The following is a 14,523-nucleotide window of genomic DNA, read 5'->3' as shown; positions in this document are numbered from 1 at the left end:
TGCACTAGACCACAGAGGTTTAGGTCACTGCAGTAGGGACGTCAGGGGGATGAACCCTGACAGTTTAAAACTTGGCCGTTTATGCAATGAAAATAAAGATGAAATCTATAACACTGCGTGAAGCCACCTCACCTAACTGGTCCATTAGCATTCCTCCAATTTTGTGTAAAACTGAACAAAGGTGGAATGAAAGTCAAAGCTTCACATTACACCACCTGTAGTCATACATCACTGCATGATTAAGACGAAAGCCACAGCACTCTGTTCAAAGAGAATAAGACAAACTAAGGGAAACACTCAGACTGTGCCAAATCCAGTCTTTATTCAGGAATCCAAAAATACCAACAAGGTTATGAACCGGTCCATGACAGTCCAGTGGTAAAGAGAATGAACATGCTTTGAAATACAAGTCTGAAATGGATGGTCTGCATTAAAGATACATACAAAGCACATAAGCACATCTTGAGTTTTCACAAAAGCTATGCACATCCTGTACTCTGTATCGACTAGGTTTGGTGGCTGTGAGCTCCTTTCAAAGCTGTGAAGATTAAAAACAGAAAGGCCAAATACACGTATACATCCAAGACAAGCCGACTGGAGCCGCCCCCCGCCCCCAAAAACCTGCAGGAGAGGGGAGGGGCCCACTATTAAAAAAACAAAACAAAAAAACCCAAAACAGACCCCACCCAGAGTAGTAAATGCACACTACCATAAAATAATGTAAGATTACTAATCTAAGACATTTAACCACTTGATGCAGACTTCATCCTGAGATGGCACAACTTGCTGAACCCTTCAGGTTATACAGTCTTCTGCTGGCCCTTCTTCCCGATCAGAGACTTGTGGATGTGTGGGATCACGCCTGAAAAAAATCAATGTTATAACAGTTTATATACTTGAACAGTTAAGTTTTAATTTCAGTAACCACTTTCAGCTGCTCCCTTGTAACAAAGAGTTGCCACAATAGTGTTGATGTTACAGTTTTACACCAGATGCAACACAAAACGGATTTGTGCCTCAACAAAATGTGTAAACCCCTAGAGTACGAGAGTATAAGACCGTAACACAGTTCTCTGTAATGTTCGTACCTCCGCCTGCAATAGTGGCCTTGATAAGTGAATCCAGCTCTTCGTCTCCTCTAATAGCCAGCTGCAAGTGGCGTGGGGTTATACGCTTTACTTTAAGGTCCTTTGATGCATTTCCTGCCAACTCTAGAACCTGAAAGAGAGACAGCCTTTACAAAAAGATCAACACTTCAAGCGACGAAGTGCAAGATAAACGGAGCTTAGGGTCACCTCAGCAGTAAGGTATTCGAGAATAGCCGCGCTGTACACCGCCGCGGTGGCTCCTACTCTGCCGTGGCTCGTTGTTCTGGACTTGAGGTGTCTGTGGATACGGCCTACCGGGAACTGCGGGGATAATGACACGAGTGAACAGAAGCAAAGCCGTGCTGGCCGCCCGATGAGAGCCCGCCACCGACAAAGAGCCACTGACTTTTGGCTAATAGCTCGTGCTTGTGCAACCGAGAAAATGAATGAAATTTGGGGACAAACCTGCAGTCCTGCTCTCTGAGAGCGCGAAATCGCTTTGGTCTTGGTCTTTCCAGAGTCTTTACCAGCTTTACCACCAGCCTGTAAAACACCAGTACTATTAGTGTGCCTCCGCCGAAACGCGCCTTATTGTAGCCCAACATTAACTTAAGGTCCGCTTAATATTCGCTAGCCATGCTAGCGCTTCCCCAGTGAAGCCAGTGGGTATTTAGCATGCTAATCCACTACACCAGCCAATGCTAGCGGCCAACTGTTAACTAATAAAGAAAACGCAACGCTACCAAATAAAGATTTATTTCAAATAAACTACCTAAACAGAGTGTGTCGTTATAATATTTTGTTAATACGACATATAATACGTACCATATTTAAAAACTTACAAAGAAACTCTGACTCGGCAGCCAAAATAATATCCTCCGTCTACACTGAATATCGACTGTTGTTTGAACTAGACCCCCTCCCCCCCACCGCGGGTCGTTATATACAGCCATGGCTACCCGGATGACGGCAGTCACGTGATTACCGCTGAAGCTTTTCAGCCAATAAATGAGCTCTCTGTGCGGTTCCGTTCTAAGAGCTTATGGGTAATGTAGTTTATGTGGCGTATCTCTTTCCCATTTTATATCGAAATGAGCTGGCTTTAGTTTTTCTTTCACATGGCATTAACTTTTAATTTAGTATAGATAGAAGTCCCCACATACATTCATCTTCTTATCTGCTTATCCAGTTTAGGGTTTAGCAGGCAGAAACCTATCAAAGTTGATGGTAAAATTAAATAGCCCCATTTGGTCAAGCCTCGCCTCAGTGCGCCCCAGGGCAGCCGTGGCTACAATGTAGCTTGCCATCACCTGTGTGTGAATGTGTGGATGACTGAATGTAGTGTGAAGTGCTTTGGGGTCCATAGGGACTAAGTAAAGCGCTATACAAATACAGGCCATTTACCATGTAGTTTAGTATATGAAGCACAGCAGAGTGCTCACCCCGCCTCCCCCACGTACCAATTATCAGGGTCTTGCACGTTACCTCTTTTCTAAAAACACATATGTACTCGAGCAGAGGTCAGTGCAATAGCCTGGAAATCTAATTGCTCTGAATATCATTTAACTCTAAGGTTGGGAAATTGCTGCTATTCTTGTATAACTGGAAGAACTTTGCTGTAGCAGCATGATCAAATGTTTAAAATAATGGGATTCCCTGTGCTGACTGGGACAACTGGCCACACCATCAACAGGATAAAGCAACCAGCCACAAGCAGACAAAGAAAGCAAACTGAAGAAAAAGTTGGTGCTCTGTGTTTGAAGTAATTTAATTACAGCCTGCATCAATCCATCCATCCTAAATGAATGTTGAATGAATCTCTGTGTGTTACATAGATGTCACAAGCTACCTGTAAAAATTCCCAGGCAGAAAGAGAGAGAGACAGAGCAACGGCCACTCATAAAGATCAGCCAGAAATCTATCACTTCCTACAGCTGTGGCTCAGATATGCAAGATTTTAGCCAAAGACTGGGTGTAGACTCTGTTCCACTCAGCCTTGATAAGGAAATGGCTCGAGCATCATAATGATCTTTTACACCACTTGTTCCAACCACCCCAGATGATACAGGAAGAGGTGAAAAGTCGTCGACCAAAAGGCCGTTCAACCTGAGCAAAAGCCTTCTCGGCACAAAAAGAGATACAACTGAATCCTCCCTGCTGTGAGCAGGGATATACTGTAGATGATATCAAAGTCTCTGCATGTTGAAATGAATATGCCCACAGGGTATGAACTTTGTCTGATCCAGAAGTATGATTTTGGCAGTATAAGTTTTCAGATGCTTAGATCTTGGTTAGTCGTTTTGCTTGGACTGAGAGGAGAGATACAGGTCTGTACTATGAGATGAAAGTAGGGTCACAGTTCTGTTTCAAAATCAGAGCGATCCTGGCCAGATAAAGTGAATCCAGTACGATGCCCACTTCTTTAGACTGATTTAACATTCAAAGGACCGGGGACCAATAATATGCTCTATGCTTGTAACAGAAGGACCTGTCAGTCTGTTTGTGCAGCTTTCCAGCTGTCACACTCCAGCTCAGTCCGGCACTGCTCGCAACAGCCGGCTAAAAGAGAGGAGGGATGATTAGCTGATGGAGATCTGCTGTGTTGGTCAGCGTCCTCTGACCCCACCTCCACCCCCCTAAGCAGGAGAGGAAATCAGCCATGGGTCTGCTGGGGGATGTGTGGTGTCAGGGGAGGCTGACTAACACAGCAGATGGACTTTGAAAAAATAAATAAATAAATCATCAGAACTTTTTGTAAAGTCATAAGAAGAGCTGTCTTGTTGGCTCTTTGTTGTACATGGCTGCATCACAATACTGTAAAATCAGTAATATTGTAGTGTGAGCCATCATGTCCTGGTTATGGAGAGATCACATCCACATGAGGGAAATACTGAGTGTAGGAGAGAAAGAGAGGGACAGCTAAGAAGAAAAAGGCATAAAGAGCGTGAGAAGCGCTGATGTCATTTTTCCTGCTGGGACTTGAGCGGAAGCAAAAATAGAAAATAAATAAACAAAATCTTTGGTGGGAAAATAGTGCAGCTGGAGAGTAGCTGACTGGGTCACTGATGAAAGACAAAAATGAAAGACAAAAATAGCTCAATGTGTTGAGTGAACTAATCCATTGCGCTAGTTATTACCAGCCAACACGGGAAATTCAACCTTTAAAGAGTGCTGAAGGAATGAGCTTTACAAACCCAACGTTATTATTTGGCATTGGTTCAATATCCATCCATCCATTTGCTTCCGCTTATCCTTTTCAGGGTCGCTGGAGCCTATCCCAGCTGTCATGGGGCGAGAGGCGGGGTACAACCCGGACAGGCCGCCAGTCTATCGCAGGGCCAACACACAGGGACAGACAACCTACTGGCAATTTGGATTAACCAATTCACCTATCCCCACAAACTGCATGTCTTTGGATGTTGGGAGGAAGCCAGAGTTAACCCACGCAAACACGGGGAGAACATGCAAACTCTACACAGAAAGACCCCGGCCTGATGGTGGAATTGAACTCAGGAACTTCTTGCTGTGCAGCAACAGTGCTAACCACCGTGCCACCGTGCTGCCCCTATTTTTCAATTATTACTGAGCACTTTTTCTCTGACTCGACCCCAAGCAATATCAAAGTAAATGGTAAATGGTCTGTATTTATATAGCGCTTTACTAGTCCCTAAGGACCCCAAAGCGCTTTACACATCCAGTCATCCACCCATTCACACACACATTTTACAAGTCCTTTTACAATTGTAAACTTTTATATTTCGGTCACTAAAATGCCACCAAAGCCGACTAAATGAGGAAACCTGATCCAGCCTCGCCTCCAGCTTCTCCTGATGAGCCCTTGACCTGTCCTGAGTCGGGGACTGGGGCCCAGGCCACCGATAGTAACCGTGTCAGCGCTCTCAAAGTAGAGTAGGAGAGTTTCACCTAACTAAAAGTAACGGTTACCGAGATGCAGCAATCCCTGTCCACCTGTACTGACGACATCATCAGCCTCCAGAGAAAAGTGGACCATCTAACTAAGGCGGTGGCCAAGTTGGAGGATAAATATGAAGATTTGGAGTCCCGGTGTCAAAACATCCGCATCATTGGTGTTCTGGAAGACGACCAATTGTCAGCGTCCACGGATGCCGATTTGCAGTTGCTAAATGTTTCCGGTTTATACTTCACGTTTTGAGGAGTGTATTTTTCTTTCTCTTGGGTAACTTTATCTTTGATGTTCAAAAAATGTAGACTTTAAATGTTAGTTTCGTACTGGTTTACCTCAAAGCCAGTATTTTCACCGCAGGCATTCTTGGTTCCTGAGAATAGTGCCTAATGTATTTTTTCATTCTATACTGCATGTCTAGTTCTGTCGGATTCACCCAGTACTTAGAGGTGTTTTTTCATTGCGCTATCTAGCTGTAAGCATAAGTTTGTCAGTGACTCCCATAGGAGTCTGCAGTGTTCCTTTGTTTGAGGAAAGACAGAGTGAAAGCAAGGGGAGCTGAGCTCCTGGACCAGGTACGCACTGCTCGTTTTTTCACAACACTGGATTTGACCACGGGCTGGCTGGGTGCTACTGTCAGTTCATGCCAGGCTTCACGGAACTGATCAGCCCGTTGACTGATCTCGCCCCAGGTCTGGTCCAGTGGACGAAGCAGTGTCAGGCAGCGTTCGTACAGAGAAGGCTGTGGCGGAGATGTGGTCCCTGCCTCAGCTGCAGGGGAGGGGTGGTGCAGCGAGCTCAAGGGGCAGTGGCAGTAGGGTTGGAGGGACAGGTGTGCATGATAAAACTAATGAGGTTTCTCTCCTTTATATAGTGAAGCTGGAGACCACTGTACTGGGTACTGAAAGAACACACAAGCATGACAGGGTGTCGGGTCGGTCGTCACATTACTCTGTGGGGAACCCCTGCTCTACACTCCAAGTAAAGGGGATCAGCTGCCCGAACATTTACATGAGCAGGAAACTGTCAGAGCAGGAGGCCAGATACACAGCAACTCTCTTTATTATTACCTCCTGGGCCGCCCTCTGTTCGGATGCACTGGCTCCACTGCATGAAGGATGCCAATGCCCAGAGTCTATCTGTAAAATTAGCGGTAAAGTAGTGAAATTAGGATAAAGTGATGCTCGTTTTGGCAGCACGGTGGCATGGTGGTTAGCACTGTTGTCACACAGCAAGAAGGTCCTGAGTTCAATTCCACCATCAGGCCGGGGTCTTTCTGTGTGGAGTTTGCATGTTCTCCCTGTGTTTGCGTGGGTTCTCTCCGGGTACTCCGGCTTCCTCCCACCGTCCAAAGACATGCAGCTTGTGGGGATAGGTTAATTGGATAATCCAAATTGCCACTAAGTGCGAATGGTTGTCTGTCTCTGTGTGTTAGACTGGCAACCTGTCCGGGTTGTACCCTGCCTCTCGCCCCATGACAGCTGGGATAGGCTCCAGCGCCCCCCGCGACCCTGAAAAGGATAAGTGGAAGCGACTGGATGGATGATGCTCTTTTTTATTTTCAGGCATTTTCCATGTTAGTCAATGAAATGTTTCAAACTTGTCCACAACTTTAGCCTCATGTGTGCTTTCCCTGGCAGTAGTAAATGCATAAAAATAAAGCTGTTATGATAACACTGAACAAAAACTTGCTTCCTTAAAAAGACTTAGTTTACAATTCAGTATTAAATATTACATAAAATAAACTATATACAAAGTGTCTTTGTGCATGTAGCCATGGTTCATTGTCTGGGTGTTTAAATTAGTCTATTATTATATTATAATTCCCAACTTGTTTGAGCTGCTGTGCACCACAAACAAGTACAAGCAGAATGGACTTTAACAGCGTTTCCTGCTGATAAAAACCTCCCTTATTGGCCTTCATACTACAAAAAGTCATTAAGCTATAAACGGGTAAACGACAGAAAAATGTCTCTTTTTTACTTTCTACTATACAATTTAAAAAAAAATTCACTGTAGTAATTTTTATGACCACAGTTACACACAGCAACACAGCATGATTGAAAGATGTACCCTTAGGCCCCCTCCTCGATTCAGAGATGGTCTTTCCCTTTTCACGTAAATGGCCTCCTTGACTCCGCCCTCAAACCAGCGTTCCTCCCTGTCCAGGATGTTACATCCTCATCATTGAAAGAGTGTCCACTGGCCTGTAGGAGTAAATAGACTGCAGAGTCCTGGCCTGACGAGGTGGCTCTGCTGTGTTGTAGCCAAAGGTTGTTTGGTTTCCCCGATGTATAAATCCTGACAATCGTCCTGCACTTAACAGCTACACTATGTTACTCTGTTTGTGTCGGGGGACCCGATCCTTGGGGTGGACCAGTTTTTGGCGCAGCGTGTTTTGGGGTTTAAAAGCCACAGAGACCCGGTGTTTAGAAAAAATGCGTCTCAGTTGCTCCGATACTCCTGACACGTACGGGATCACTACAGGTTTTCGCTTGGGCAGCGGTTGTCCTTCTCTCCTGGATCGGCTGGAGCTTTCTTTAGGCGTTTTTCCAGCTTTGACAAAAGTCCAGCTGGGATAACCACATTTACTCAGGGCCTTCTTGCTGTTCTTCTGCCTCCCTGGCTGCTGTGTCTGTGGGGATGGTGTTCGCTCTGTGTTGTAGCGTCCTGATGACACCCAGTTTGTGGGTGTCCTTAAATACTGATCCGTATATGTAGGTTTACGGTACACGTCAGCTTTTAGATGTCCCCCATTACTGATGGAAATCTCACAGTCTAAGAAGGCTAACTTGCCACTTTTCATATCTTCCCTGGTGAATTTGATGTGTCGGTCCACAGAGTTAATGTGATCCATGAATTGTGGAACATCCTGAGATTTGATTTTCACCCAGGTGTCATCCACATATCTGAACCAAAGGCTTGGTGGTGTTCCAGGGTAGGATAGCAAAGCCCTCTTTTTTGCTTCTTCCATGTACAAATTGGCCACGATGGGTGAAACTGGGGAGCCCATGACACACCCATGTTTCTGCCTGTAGTACTGACCCTTGTATGTGAAGTAGGTGGAATGAAGACACAGTTCAAACACACTTGGTCGATGCTGAGAGTGGTCCTGTTGCTGAGGTTGGGGTCATCCTGTAATCTCTTACGAACTACCTCCAACACTTCTGTGACTGGGATGCAAGTGAAGAGAGATGTAACGTCGTAGGAGACCATGGTTTCATCTGCCTCCATCATGACATCTCTCACCTTCTCAACAAAACCCAGGATGTTCTGGATGTGGTGTTCAGAGCTGCCCACCAGCGGGTTGAAGATCGAAGCCAGAAAATCTATCACCTTCTTCCTGTAACCACAACCTGGGTCTGGTTTTAAGGCCTCATAAGTATTTTTGTCTATTTCTCATGACAGTCTTTCTGGTTTAGCAGAGCTGTGCACCTACCCTTGTCTGAAGGATGATAATATTGTTGTCATTACTAAGTGATGTGAGTGCCTTCCTCTCCTCCATGCTGCATGGCTCTGTCTTCTCCATTTGGATCAGTTTTGGGTGTCCTCTACGGCGAGATTGGTGATTGCGTCCATCCACCGCTTCTTCGGTCTTCCTTGCAGTCGGCAGATCCAGGGTCAAGTCAGAGGGCTGTTCTTGACACCAAATTCTCCTCACTGCACATGACGTGTCCATACCACTGTAGGTGCGCTTGCCTCATCTTCTTTTCAATTGGGGCAACTTCGAGTTGTTTTCAAACACCTTCATTCGTCACATGATCCAGGCGGGTTACGCCCACCATCCACCTGAGCATCTTCATCTCCATCTTCTGCTCCTATAGGGCCACCGGCCGTATGACTCTCTTGTTGATCTTAGCTTTGAGGTGTTTGGGCATCCTCTTAACGCACTGGATGCCAGTGGATTCGCACCATTTAGGCCATGCTGCGTAGGCTCGTGAGCCTACATCCGGAGGGTCTGGTGAAACCCCAACACCACCTCCTCATGGTGCCAGCTGGAAACAAGGATCCTTGGTCCTGGGCCAACGGTGTGGGTCCCTGGCGACACATGACGTGACACATCGGTCAGGGCATCTTTTGTCACATCACATGGAACGTCAGCTCGGTTTGGATCAACATGCTAGGGTGTCCCCCCGAGGCGACTCGCGACGTGACTAATATACAAAGGCAGACAAATGGTTAGTATGACACAACAAAGAACTGAAGTGAGACAAAGGATACAACTCTTATATGGCGCTTTTCTACTGTCACTGAGCACTCAAAGAGCTTTATACAACTCGTGCATCCACCCATTCACACACTTTATCTAAGGTTTTTAGTGCTTCTATCTAACATCCACTCACATTCATGCTCTGATGGATGCATCGGAACATGGGCGTTGCCCAAGGCATGCAGGCTAGAGCAGACGGGGATCGAACCACTAACCTTCCGGTGAGTAGGTGACCCGCTCTACCACCTGAAATGAAAAGCACAATGTGCACATTTTGTGCACAGCTGGAACAGGTAAAACAAAACACAGGACACAAAGCTAAATACAGTGCACAGGAGGGAAGAAGCTATAATAAAACAGGAAATAACGAAACGTGAACATCTGACACCAAAGCTGACTTAAGAACAGGGAACAGGGTAAGAAGATTGAAGAGTAGGGAATGACTTTAACTGTGGATAAAAGTAGGGAAATCAGAGAGTAGACTCATGAAAAATAAACTCAGATTTAAACTTAAATACAAACTTCAAAGGATGTAAATGAAGAGCAGACTATGTGGAAAACGTCATATTAAACAGAACTAAAACATTATGCTACGCTCAGAATCCAGGACCATGACAAAGTTATGGTGGAGAATAAACAAACATTATTTACACTGTAATTATCAACGATCAGTCAGAGAACTGAAACAACACATTGCCAGAAGAAATAAAGGGATAAGAAACTGCATTTCTTTAATAATGTAAACTATTTTACAACCATCACACTTTAAAATGGGGACATTGAATGTAGATTAAAGAAGGACAAACCTATGATTCCTGCAGGATGATGAATCCTTCATATCAACTATTTATAAACCCAAACAACCCTCCAACAAGAGCCACACACTGCAAACCGGAATGCATCCGAATCACAAACACACAGTGAATCACTCTATAACTATAGCTATAGTATGTCTCATATGGATGCTTAAAACATGAAAATACTGGACACAGTAATATTGAATTTAATCCCGTCGGTACTATAATGAAAATGAAAGATTAAAGAAAATTTCATTAACTTCTGCCTTCGTTTGGAAAAAGCTTGTGTGTGATTATGATTGTGTTGTAAAAAGTTTACACTCTGAAACTTTAATGTAGATATAAATACATTTATTATATTAACAGGCTTCACATAGTCTCCGCCTCCTCAGTCTGCCTCAAAAATACTTTCATTGAGGCGACGCCCATGCTTCCCTCTACCCTCGCGTTGGCCGCACCCCTTATAACCCCCGTGAAAGCTACGTCGACAAACACAGCGTTGCTTCACTTCCGGTCAATCCTAACAAAATAAAACCCAGAATAGGCAACATAACTGCGTTCTAACGCTTAATAGACAAAGTTAATTCAAATGGCCATTTCATCTGTCTTAGCTCAAAGCGATTAGTTTTTCAAGACTTTTGAATAATTACAGATTTAACCAGGAGTGCTGTGACTGCACAGAGGCTTTAAATTAATCCTTCATGGACACTGATTTGACTTTTGTTTGGCAATATTAGTAAATGAACACCAACAGGCACGGGATTTCTGTACTCATTAATAGGGGTCAACTGGCAGATAAAGTCTGCAGGGATATTTGTGAACTGAGCAGTGTCTACATTAAATTTCCCAGCGCTGCTGACCAAGTCGACCACGGTGTGGGAGGTCGCCAAGAATGAGTATTTGTGTAGGTGGCTGTCATGTTTCCATCAGCTGCCCATCAGCACCTGGTGCTGAGGGTTATGCAACCATACAACTGGATTTCAGTCATCACGGTGAGCGTATGTAGTCGTAATTTCTACAAAGATCATTCTAGTTGGAAAGGTGGAACTTGTGATTCAATATTTCTTTTTAAATTCTACGCTCGGTTTCAGAGAGGATTAAATGGTCACAGTAACCTTTTTACTAATTCTATATCTCAGTTCAACAATGAGCAGCAAATATTCAACAGAAATCATTTCTGCACAGTTTTCATTTAATATATGTATTTTGAACCCATGAATACTTTCAGCACTATGTATGATTACTTATCCTTATGAGGTTTAACCCACGTGTTCTAATTTAACCTTACTTAACTCAGTCCTGATTATTGTAGAGTTTAAGCCACATTCAGGAAGGACACTTAAATATTCTGTAATGAGTATAGATTAGGGCCTCCTCCTGTACTCCTGGACCAAACCAAGCCTTGTTCAGCAGCAGCTACACTTCCTCCGTGTCCTGAGGAAGAATAACCTGGACCAGAAGCTGATGCTGGCCTTCTACTGCATCCCTTGCATCCCTCTGGCCATTCAGACTGTTAACAAACACTATCCCTCCCACACCCCACCCCTACCCACCCACTTACCAATCTGAGCCATGGTCTGATTAACCTTCATCAGTTTCAAAACTGTAATGTGCGCCCTCCTCCTGTTTTGTATATGGTTCTCTTGTTTGTATGTACTCCTCTTGGCTGTTATTAATTCTGTCTATACAACTGTTTATATTTTATTCCACACACACATTCACCAGTGTGTGAATGTGTGTGTGAATGGGTGGATGACTGGATGTGTAAAGCGCTTTTACCATTTACCATTTCATGCACAGTTAGTGTGGAGCACCCACAATTTCACCGTACATGTACAATGACAATAAAAGGCTATTCTACTTTTCATGTAACCTATCAACATTTATTTCTCTATATATTTCTTTGTGATGGACCGTACATCATTTGACATGTAAAGCGAATAGATATGTGCTGTAAAGCCAGTTCATTCTACACTGAACCCTTATGATAGTGCCAGTGTTACAGTTCCCAACATTTTGCAATTCTTCTTCATGTAACGAGGAGCCTAGAAGTCAAAATCTGAACCTAAAATTATCACAACTGACGATAAAATGTCCAAACCATATCATCTATCGCTAAAAATGAGTTTAGTTAGTTACTTAAAATATGCACAGTTGTCAGTATTGTGAGCTCTTTTATTGGTGCAATGTTATTTTTCTGTTTGCTCTGCTAAAAGCCTGCCACATACAGAGCAGCACTCATAACCGTCGGAGGTTTACTACACTATTTTATTTTGGTTCTGGTATTTTATTTTGAAGGAGAAACCCGGGCTTCCCGTAAAACAGTTGCGACATTTTGTAGCTTGGCGCGACTTCCTGGAAGATTGACAGCCCCTGGTTCAGTAACGGAATCGAGAGCTTCCGTTGTTGAGCGAAGCCTGCGTTAAAAAAAGAAATAATTCCCTGCTTTGAAAGTGTCCACGAAGAACGCCCACTCTGGATTTTACACGGACCTACAGGGTATGAACGTGGAGTGGACGCTTCAAACAAAGTGTAAGAGGAGGTAGACCTGTACGTTTGATGGCTGCTGGGGATGGAGCCCAGCTGCCTGCCACAGTAGCGGCCAGTCGTAGCGTGGAAAAAGCGCTCGAGGAGGCTGCCACGAGCGGGGCTCTCAACTTGTCAAACCGTAAACTGAAGGAGTTTCCTCGGAGCGCCAAGAACTATGACCTGTCCGACATAACACACGCAGGTTAGCTTGTTTTTCACTTTTCTAAGTAAGTTGAAAAAGCCTGCCATCATGCTAGCTTTAATTATGAGAGACGCCTTTTGTTGTATCGCCACCTGCTTCTTTCTGCTCAGGGCGAACACTCATCCTTCCCCTCCCCGCCGCGTTGCACAACACTGTTTTCAAAGTTTCCCCGATCCTGTCCTAGCTACATGGCCAGCCTCTCTACGTTTTAACTGACTTGTTTTATATGTTTCATAGCGACTTCTTGCTTCGGCAGGTTAACGTGACTAACCGTATGAACGTCAAGTATCTCTAACAGGGATTCAGCCTCGTACAGCTGGCCCGTCTCCCACCGGCCTGAGCGGCGCCGTTAGCGGCCAATATAACTCCCAAATACGTTTCTGCTTAAGAGCTTCAAACATATGAGGTTGTAGTTCCGTTTCTAGTTGAGCACAGTCATAAGTATCGCTTTTAAGAAAGCTGCTATTCTCAGGAAGCTAACTTCCAACGAGAAAAGGAAAAAACGCCAGACGGGTTCCTCTTCCTCAACTTATCATGTGAAACCCTCAACGGGGTTTAGACTTTGTGTTTACCGGTGATTCATGCTAGTTATCATTATCAAAGCAGAGTGCTGTTGGTAACAGAGTAAAAGTAGTAAAAACAGTGAAGTAGGTGTGGATTAGCCTAGCGATGGTGAAAGAGGATTACCTCATCCAAGCGGGTGAAATTAGTCTGATCGCAGTGCTGCTGCTGCTGCTTTGCATATTGTAACCATCTGGCTCTTTGCTTTACGGGCATGAGTGGGGCACTCATGACTGTGGGGGATAGCTGTGTACAGCATTAATGTTGGGATGTCGTGGTTTTACATTAAAGATCAGTAGTGGAAGAAGTGTGAACCTGTTCAAGAACCTGTGTTGGATGAAAGAGTCAAGCACAGCATTTAAAGCCACTACTCTGTTGTGAAATGGGCCCTCGTGGCCTGAAGGAGAGGCATCTGAACGACATCCTCTGCAACAGTGACTTGATCAGCTTGCAGCAGAGAAACTGGACTTGAAACTGGGCTAGCTGGTTAGCAGCATCTGATCTTTCAAAATAAGAGGTGGGATCCAGTAATCCCCAACAGTAAAAATCTTTTGTAACATTTTTTGGGCGGATTCGGTTCAGTGTATATAGGCCCAAATCACAACAGTCACCTCGGCACTTTAGGTAAAGACTTAACGCTAATACAGATAAACCCAAACAACCACATTCCTCCTGATTGTTGGCAACAGTGGGAAGGAAAACTCCCTTTTAACAGGAAGAAACCTCTGGCAGAACCAGGCTCAGGGAGGTCAGGCATGTGCTGTGACAGGGTGGGAGGCTAAAAAATAAAAGCTAAAATAAGCTGCAAAATATACCTGGACATCTATTAGTTACAGTATTGCTGTCCTAATCTTTATCATTTATCTGGGTGTTTGAGTTTATCCATCAGCTTAAGCTCTGCTTTCTCTCACTGTGTGGTGACTGTGATATGAAAGAGGCTACGATGCTTGGATTCTGATTGGGTGTTTATGTCCCAAGGCCTCGCTTAAATGCCTACTTGACACATCATTTTTCCTGTGTGTCACTCAGTCAGTGCTTTTTGATAATAAAGGATGAGGAAGTATTTCAGGCTTTCATCACTATATCATCAAAGTGAATGCCGCTGAGACTGTTAATGATAATTCTGTTTACATACTCTTCACTCTATAAGGTTAAGTGTATGAATTGAACATTTGGAGACTGAAGTCTTAGCAGAGAATTAAATTTTCAGA

At 44.3% G+C, this 14,523-nt stretch overlaps 2 protein-coding genes across 4 annotated transcripts in view; one reads left to right on the top strand and one right to left on the bottom strand.

Annotated features, from left to right (window-relative positions):
• Nucleotides 1-300: 300 nt before the first annotated feature.
• On the bottom strand, nt 301-2,056 carry LOC113017459 (histone H2A.Z). 2 transcript variants are annotated; one of them, XM_026160616.2, is made up of 5 exons: nt 1,914-2,056; nt 1,554-1,631; nt 1,296-1,409; nt 1,089-1,218; nt 301-862 (listed from the first exon to the last, which is right to left on the bottom strand). In XM_026160616.2, exons 1-5 carry the CDS (start codon nt 1,914-1,916, stop codon nt 801-803), a joined length of 387 nt encoding a protein of 128 aa, XP_026016401.1. In that variant the 5' UTR covers nt 1,917-2,056; the 3' UTR covers nt 301-800. The 2 variants fall into 2 exon arrangements, with proteins under 2 accessions (XP_026016401.1, XP_026016397.1); XM_026160612.2 differs by having other exon boundaries at nt 1,931-2,056.
• Nucleotides 2,057-12,367: 10,311 nt separating this feature from the next.
• lrch4 (leucine-rich repeats and calponin homology (CH) domain containing 4) overlaps nt 12,368-14,523 on the top strand; it is a 28,263-nt gene continuing 26,107 nt past the window's right edge. For both annotated transcript variants that reach the window (XM_026160631.2, XM_026160624.2), the window contains exon 1: nt 12,368-12,751. In XM_026160631.2, the coding sequence (XP_026016416.1) occupies nt 12,580-12,751 (172 nt within the window). In that variant the 5' untranslated portion in view covers nt 12,368-12,579. The remainder of the gene's footprint in view (nt 12,752-14,523) is intronic.

This window comes from Astatotilapia calliptera, chromosome 3 (genome assembly GCF_964374335.1).
Source record: "Astatotilapia calliptera chromosome 3, fAstCal68.1, whole genome shotgun sequence".
NCBI classification, from domain to species: domain Eukaryota; kingdom Metazoa; phylum Chordata; class Actinopteri; order Cichliformes; family Cichlidae; genus Astatotilapia; species Astatotilapia calliptera.
The sequence above is the reverse complement of the archived record's forward strand: the minus strand, read 5'-3'. Positions and strand labels throughout refer to the sequence as shown.